This window comes from Esox lucius, chromosome 22 (assembly GCF_011004845.1).
Source record: "Esox lucius isolate fEsoLuc1 chromosome 22, fEsoLuc1.pri, whole genome shotgun sequence".
Classification (NCBI taxonomy): Eukaryota; Metazoa; Chordata; class Actinopteri; order Esociformes; family Esocidae; genus Esox; species Esox lucius.
In genome coordinates, this window is record NC_047590.1 from 1305149 (window position 1) to 1314446 (window position 9298).

General features: G+C 45.2%; 1 protein-coding gene across 1 annotated transcript; it reads left to right on the forward strand.

The window, feature by feature from the left end:
• Positions 1-539: 539 nt before the first annotated feature.
• On the forward strand, positions 540-9298 carry LOC105020101 (uromodulin). The gene is made up of 12 exons (XM_029116555.2): positions 540-628; positions 837-940; positions 1101-1901; positions 2614-2700; positions 3474-3788; positions 4777-5091; positions 5257-5462; positions 5654-5811; positions 6032-6280; positions 6369-6528; positions 7076-7151; positions 8969-9298. Exons 2-12 carry the CDS (start codon positions 877-879, stop codon positions 8986-8988), a joined length of 2451 nt encoding a protein of 816 aa, XP_028972388.2. The 5' UTR covers positions 540-628; positions 837-876; the 3' UTR covers positions 8989-9298.

Genomic DNA, 9298 nt, shown 5'->3' on the forward strand with positions numbered 1-9298 from the left:
GCATAAGATCGTGTAAAGGGAACTATTCTATAAAACAAGAATAAGTATAAAAGAAGCATAAGATTGTGTAAAGGGAACTATTCTATAAAACAATAATAAGTATTAAAGAAGCATAAGATTGTGTAAAGGAAACTATTCTATGAAACAATAATAAGTATTAAAGAAGCATATGATTGTGTAAAGGGAACTATTTTATGAAACAAGAATAAGTATTAAAGAAGCATAAGATTGTGTAAAGGAAACTATTCTGAGTATGAAACAAGAATAAGTACGTTCCCCCAAGAGCTGTTATTCCACAATCACTGCAGATCCAGTACATAATATACATAGTCTGATATTACAATGCAACATTTCTACATATTGCCCCTTTATGGATGTCATGGCCTTCAGTCAAATTCAGAATAACTGGCCAATTGTTTTCAGTTTATGCTTGTATTACACCTGTCAAATAAACCAGGCAATATATCTACACCCAGACAGTAACCTTGGGAATTTAATTCCTTATTGCACTTCCAGAAAGGTTCCCAGAATCTACAGTTAAGTCAAATGTCTCATTTGTTAGGACATCCCCACCGCCACCATCACACACAAAGTCAAAGACACTCAGTTAGACACATACCACTCACAAGTAAGTCTGCTGCCTTACTACTTACCTTACATTGATAGCTTAGCAACTGTTTCATTAATTAAATATTAAGAAACTAGCATATAGTACAGAAACTAAAATAAAGCTAAGGATGTTTCATCCAGGAGTGTATAAAGATTCTATACTTAAGCACTTTTCTAAATATTAAAGTGCATTTCATATCAAATTATGTGTTTTTTTTTTTTTACAGGTTTTATGCATAATTATTGCAACACTTGTGTAATAGAACTATGACCAGTCCTGTTGTTCTCCTTCTGGTGTTGCTAATACCTGCCAGCACAGCAGATAGCACAGGTAAGGTGGAACAAGATGCCAACATGGTAACTAGTTTGAAAAAACTAACAGGATATAGCTGTGGGAAACTGCATTATCAAAATGGTTTTAATAAACGGTGAGACAACTGTTCTGCTGCTGCAATCTGAGGAAAACTGAAGTTGGTTGTTTCCCTTCACAGGTTCTGTAGCTACAAGCTGTGAGGCTTGTCACCCAAACGCTGCCTGTTCTCTGTTCCCTCTTGATAATGAGATTGAAGGCCCAGTCCGTCATTCGCAGTCAGTCATTTGTAACTGCAGAGAAGGCTATGTGGGGGACGGTCTCAATTGCTACGACCGAACAGCCTGCCAAAGAAATGACTCTTGTTGTGACCAAGGTTATCGTTGGTCCTCAGAGCTAGGCTGTGTGGACGTTGACGAGTGTTCCCTCCCTGACCAACCTTGCGCAGGTTCTCAGGTCTGTGAAAACACCCTCGGGTCCTTCACCTGCCTGGTGTCTCCAGAAGACCCGCACACCCAGGGCCCGCGCTCCGTGCTGTTCGGCTGTGGCGGCACACAGTGTCCCGCTGGGCAGGACTGCCTCAGCATCAACGGTACCACGCGCTGCGGTGACCCCTGTCAAATATACACTGAACTGAATGACAGTTGGCGTTCCACAAACGTCAGAGCGAACCACAGTGCTCCGGAGTGTGACAGCCGAGGCGATTGGCGGGGTTGGTATCGCATGTTCATCGGAAATGCCAGCGTCCAGATGCCGGAGAGATGCATTAGCAGTCACTTGTGCGGCACCGATGCCCCGCTGTGGCTAAGAACCCCCCACCCAGTGCCCTCAGATGGGATAGTGAAGCGTCGCGTGTGTGGCAGTTGGGAGCGAGGCTGCTGCCAGTTCCAATCCAATCCAATCCATGTTAAAGCGTGCCCTGGAAACTACTACGTCTACAAATTCGTCAGCCCGACTTTATGCCGATTAGCCTATTGTGCAGGTAAATAACAAGTATTTATTAAATGCATGTAATTCTACTCATGTTTATCTCAGATGGTGGGACATCGTGTACGCCAGTGGTTCCCAACCAGGGGTACTAGGACCCCTGGGGGTACTTGGCCTTTCCACAGGGGGTACTTGAAAACACTCATGACACCATAGAGTGAAATGAACATGAGGGGGTACTTCAAGGGTACTCCAAGCAGTGCAAATTCTTTTTGGGGGTACAGTAACTGAAAAAGGTTGGGAGCCACTGGTGTAGGCCCCACCTCTCTGTGAACTAGTTTGAATATCAACAGTTTTGAAGCAGAACACCATCGCATGTGTACCAGGATGCATGCAACTTGCCTGCACTGTTTTTAGCCTACCAAACACACATACACAAGCTCACACATAGGCTACAAGCCAAAACAATGTAAAGCAGTTGTTCTGTTTTGTTGAATAATACTATGTCTCGTCCCTAATCCTACCCAAGTACCCCAGACTGCAGTGTGACTGTTCATTCTGCTAACCAGAAGTCAAACACTAAATGTTTTACCACACTTAAAACACAGTGTTAATCTGCATAGCCAGGATAATGACTGTTCTTAACTGTAGGCTGTAGCCAGGGTATGTGAACACATTTAATTGAAATTGCATTCAATTGTGTTTGTTAAATATTTTTCTATGTTTTCGTTTTACTGACCTCTGTAAGTGTGTGTGTGTTTCCCCAGACGCCAACACTGCAGTGTGTGGTACTTGTAGCAACGGTGAAACCTGCGTTAGCGAGGATAAGATCAACTGGAGATGTGAGATGCATGGTAAGAATTCCGAAATGAGGCAGTCAAAAGTTTGGACACCCCTACTCATTCAAGGTTATTTATTTATTTTGACTATTCTTGACATCTTACAATTATAGTGAAGACATCCAAACTATGAAATAACACATACTATATAATGTAGCAAACCAAAAGTGTTTAACAGATCAAACTACATTTCATATTGTAGATTCTTCAAAGTAGCCGCCCTTGACCTTGATGACAGCTTTGCACACTCTTGGCATTCTCCGCAGTATATTATAAACCTCTGAGATGCCTTATTGTTCCGATAAACTGGTTACCCACGTATTTAGATAAGTGCTCAAAAGTGATGTGATGTAAAATCTTGGTTATCAGCCAATCAGCATTTAGGATTCAAACCAACCAGTTTCTGAATACAGTAAATTCAACATGTTTTGGCACCCTTGTGAAAGGTGAATGCAAAAAATAAACAACACAAACAACAAGTAATGTTTTGGGCTCAAACATAAGGGGTTGCTCTATAATTTTTTGTCAATGCAATAATTTCTCAAACACATATAATTTCAATAAGTAGTATGATATTTGTCAGAATTTTTGTGGCAACCGAATCATTATGGTGGTGACTGAATCATTTTGGTGGTGACTGAATCCTTTTGGTGGTGACTGAATCATTTTGGTGGTCACTGAATCTTTTTAGTGGTGACTGAATCCTTTTGGTGGTGACTGAATCATTTTAGTGGTGACTGAATCCTTTCGATGGAGACTGTACCTCTGTATTTTTGTATCTTTTTAAGTTGGTGCCCAGATCCGATTGGTCAATGGTGACAACTACTGCTCTGGGAGAGTGGAGATCTTCCACAGTCACCAGTGGGGGACGGTCTGTGACGATGAGTGGGACATAAAAGATGCCGAGGTGGTGTGTAGGCAGCTGGGCTGTGGGAGAGCCCTGTCTTCATTAGGCCTTGCTGCCTTCGGACCGGGCAGCGGTCGGATCTGGATGGATAATGTTCGGTGTTCAGGCAATGAGTCCTCCCTCACACAGTGTGGTCACAATGGGTTCGGGACTTTCAACTGTGGTCATCAAGAAGACGCTGGTGTCGTGTGTTCAGGTATTTCTTTCTGCAGTGTTCTCTACAATTCCTCATGAGAAAACCTTCAACACGTCATTATGAATCGTTTCCCAGTGAATCTAAGATCTTGATGTTATAAGATTGCGGGTTTTCAATGCATCTTTTAAGGTAAACGTCTTGAATTCAAGGTTAAAGCTGTACAACTTGGTTCAATCTTAAATCTGCCAGGAAACCCTACATATTTCATTTAACTATTAGTTACTCATTGGAGAACACGTCTGAAACGTGTGTCTCCCAAATCTCTGTTGAAGTTGTGATTAGGTGAGGTCACGATTGCCAGTTGGACCTTTACGAAATTGGGGAAAATGAAGGGTATAATTGATAAGAAAATTGCTGCTCATAGTAAAGAGGAATAATGTACATTCTATTTTAACAACAAGTCGTTTACTACACAACTGTGTTTTTACGTCTGAGTGACAGACCAGAGAAATGGAACCACTTTATAATTCAGTAACAGAGCAACAGATACAATGACAGACCATCTATAGGATCAGAATAATAAATTAAACCCTGGTTATCCTATTGTATGTCCATAAATCATGTTCTAAGACCAACACTATTACGTTTACAAAGACTGTATTTACTGTACCAGCTGCAAATGTTGGAAATATGCTTTACATTTGGAAGTTGTCCACATTTCCCATTCGGATTTAGGATTAGCCTGCGTTTTGAGGCTGTCAAGAGTTGGTTTTTAGTTAAGTTGTTCACAAACTAGTTAAACAAGCTCATAGTTAATGTTCTGAGTTTGACAATTAAACTAATCTAATGTAACTAATCCAACTAATCTTGAGAAGTGACATTTTTAAAGTATAAAACCACACACTTATAATGTATACAGTCAGGAGGCATTTGTAAATTATATTAATCAAGAATCAAATGTCCTAAGTGGATGCACCAATCACAGATGACTTTACATTGTTGCCATGGATCTGTTCACCTGGCTGATTACAACATGTTGTTTCATCAGTCGATAATTCGATCCGATTGGTCAATGGTGACAACTACTGCTCTGGGAGAGTGGAGATCTTCCACAGTCGCCAGTGGGGGACGGTCTGTGACAATGAGTGGGACATAAAAGATGCTGAGGTGGTGTGTAGACAGCTGGGCTGTGGGAGAGCCCTGGACACACCCAGCAGTGCTGCCTTCGGACCGGGCAGCGGTCAGATCTGGATGGATAATGTTCGGTGTTCAGGCAGTGAGTCCTCTCTCACACAGTGTGGTCACAATGGGTTCGGGACTCACAACTGTAGTCATTCAGAAGACGCTGGTGTCGTCTGTTCAGGTGAGTTACTCTTTCAGGTTTTCTCTTAATCCTGAAATTGAGCCAAATAAGTGAATGGGAGTGGGGTGGGGGTATATTAGTTTAGCATTACAATTAACCCTTTTCTCTGTCTTTCCTCCCCTCTCCCTCTCTCTCTCTCTCTCTCTCTCTCTCTCTGTCTCTCAGCGTGGCCCACCTTTCCAGACCCAGAGCTGCTGTGTGGGCAGAATCTCCTGCAGGTGGGTCTACAGAGGGAGGCTCTGGAGGCTGCCGGTCTGAACGCTTCCAGCGCTCACCTGGCTGACCGGCGCTGTGTGGCCCATGTGGAGCGGAATGGCCAGGTGTGGTACCAGGTGGAGCGCAGGGAGGGACGCTGTGGAAACCTTTTGAAGGTGAGGGGCACTCCTTTCATTCTTCATTCTTCATAAGAGAGAGCTTATAAACATCATTCAGCTCTATGGCTGCATCATATTCAAATTATGTTTTTATACAGCCTCGTTCTAGATCTGTTTCAGAGAAAAATACGAAGATCATAAAATGAACTGCATTCTGACTGATTCGTTTCTCTTTTTCTTCCTTCCAGACAAACCGTACACACATGGTTTTCTCCAACAGTTTATTTGTTTACCCCTTGCCTTTGGGAAATGTCTCCTTTTCTCGTCCTGTCAGCATCCCCATCACCTGCATCTATCCCCTGGATACTAAGACCAGTCTGGACGTGGTCATCGCACCACGGCTGTTGTGAGTGGAATTACATTTTTGTTCCATTCAGCAACAAAAAACCGCACTGCAATCATTTTTTTAAGTGTAATTAAAAAGTACATTTTCCACAATATTTAGCTGTGAATACCTCACGGCTTCTACATCTTCTGTGAAGTGGCACCAATCGTCTGAGGGTATTTGTGTAAATAGGAATAAACATTCCTAATGTGAATGTTTGTCCTCTCTTTGAATGGTGCAGTAGGAAGGAGGTGGGCGTGGTTGGCATCGGTGCCAGGGCTACAGCCACCATGTCTTTGTACCGGAACACAGATTACACAGAGCCTTTCCCCGCGGGCCAGATCACCCTGCCGATTGGCTCCGTCCTGCATGTGGGCGTGGCCGTAGAGGAGTCGGAGACTGGGCGTCTTGTTGTTGTCCTGGAGACCTGCTACGCCACTCCGTCTCCGAACCCTGACGACCACATGCAGTACCCTTTGATTCAGAACAGGTCAGTGCAGAGGAGGCGTGGGGACCAGCCTCATGGTAGTTGTAGTAATCGTGCTGAAGACAGTTTTTCCAATTGATCCCGTCACTAGGTGTCCTAGCGATCCCACTCAGGTGACTGTGGATGAGAGCGGCTCGTCCCTGAGGGCTCGGTTCTCAGCCCTGCTGTTCCTGTACCAGGGGGACTACAGGGACGTCTACCTGCACTGCAGCCTCAGCCTGTGTGACCGGGGGAGTCAATCCTGCACGCCGGTGGGCCTCTCCCTCATGCTGTCCATTAGTTTATGGCTCGCTGTGGTCTTTCTCACCCTCTGGTCTTGCTCTCTCTGTCTTTCTGGTCTCTCTTTCTTTTTCTGGTCTCTCCCCCTGCCTGGTCTCTCAATTACCCTGTCTTGTCTCTCTCTGGTCTTCCTTTTCTCTCTGTCTGTTCTCTTTTTCTTGTTCTGGTTGCTCTCTCTGTGACTGGTTTCTTTCTCTGTGTTAGGGGATGTCTGTATGTTTCTCTGTGACTGGTTTCTTTCTCTGTGTTAGGGGATGTCTGAATGTTTCTCTGTGACTGGTTTCTTTCTCTTTGTTAGGGGATGTCTGTATGTTTCTCTGTGACTGGTTTCTTTCTCTTTGTTAGGGGATGTCTGTATGTTTCTCTGTGACTGGTTTCTTTCTCTGTGTTAGGGGATGTCTGTATGTTTCTCTGTGACTGGTTTCTTTCTCTGTGTTAGGGGATGTCTGTATGTTTCTCTGTGACTGATCTCTCTGTGTGTGTCTGTTGTCTCACTCTCTGTCTGGTTTCTCTCCTCAGAACTGTTCTAGAAGAATATCCCGCTCTGTCTCCTCCCCAGTCTCCAGAGTTCCCCTTACTATTGGACCAATCAGCTGTAAGTTGTTTTTGACGGACCGCATAAGCAGAGCCGGCCAAGGAGAGCGAATTAACATTCATCCCTGCTAATTATGGGCTTGCCAATCTAGGCTTGCCTGGTTCCTTTTCTGGTTTAATGACAGCCTTGACCTCCACACACACACACACACACACACACTGACCTCCACACACACACACTGACCTCCACACACACACTGACCTCCACACACACACACACACACACACACACACACACACACTGACCTCCAAACACACACACACTGACCTCCACACACACACACACTGACCTTCACACACACACATACACTGACCTCCACACACACACTGACCTACACACACACACTGACCTCCACACACACACTGACCTCCACACACACACACACACACTGACCTCCACACATACACACACTGACCTCCACACACACACACACACACTGACCTTCACACACACACATACACTGACCTCCACACATATACTGACCTCCACACACACACTGACCTCCACACACACACACACACACACACACACACACACACACACTGACCTCCAAACACACACACACTGACCTCCACACACACACACACTGACCTTCACACACACACATACACTGACCTCCACACACACACTGACCTACACACACACACACACACACTGACCTCCACACATACACACACTGACCTCCACACACACACACACACACTGACCTTCACACACACACATACACTGACCTCCACACATATACTGACCTCCACACACACACTGACCTCCACACACACACACACACTGACCTTCACACACACACATACACTGACCTCCACACATACACACACACTGACCTCCACACATACACACTCTGACCTCCACACACACACACACACACACACACTGACCTCCACACATACACACACTGACCTCCACACACACACACACACTGACCTCCACACACACACACACACTGACCTCCACACATACACACACTGATCTCCACACACACACACTCTGACCTCCACACACACACACACACACACTGACCTCCACACATACACACTCTGACCTCCACACACACACACACACACACACACTGACCTCCACACATACACACACTGACCTCCACACACACACACACACACTGACCTCCACACACACACTGACCTCCACACATACACACTCTGACCTCCACACACACACACACACACACTGACCTCCACACACACACACACACTGACCTCCACACATACACACACTGACCTCCACACACACACTGACCTCCACACACACACACACACTGACCTCCACACACACACACACTGACCTCCACACACACACACACACTGACCTCCACACATACACACTCTGACCTCCACACACACACACACACACACACTGACCTCCACACATACACACTCTGACCTCCACACACACACACACACACACACTGACCTCCACACATACACACTCTGACCTCCACACACACACACATACACACTCTGACCTCCACACACACACACACACTGACCTCCACACACACACACACACTGACCTCCACACATACACACACTGACCTCCACACACACACTGACCTCCACACACACACACACACTGACCTCCACACACACACACACTGACCTCCACACACACATACACACTCTGACCTCCACACACACACACACACACTGACCTCCACACACACACACACTGACCTCCACACACACACTGACCTCCACACACACACACACACACTGACTTCCAAACACACACACACTGACCTCCACACACACACACACTGAGGTTTTGTTGTATTTTCTGTGTTCTAGGGACTGGAGGACCAGAGTGACCGACCAACTTTCCAGAAGGTTATAGCCTGCTGAGATTTGGGCCAATGTAGATGAACGGTCAGAGGCGCCACTTTCTCCACAACAGCTGTTGTTTAGTGATTTTTTATGTTTCTGGGCCGTGCTGTTTATTGCTGACCCTGAGAAGATATCCACTGGTTGCAGAGATGCGGTTTGTTGACGTCACAACACAGTGCAGACTGCCATGTAAACAGTGCTTATCAATATAAACATCTTAATTCCACTGCTCAGTTTTGATATATATTGATATACTGTATAATCAGCATTTTGAGATTAAAACCAAACCTTTTT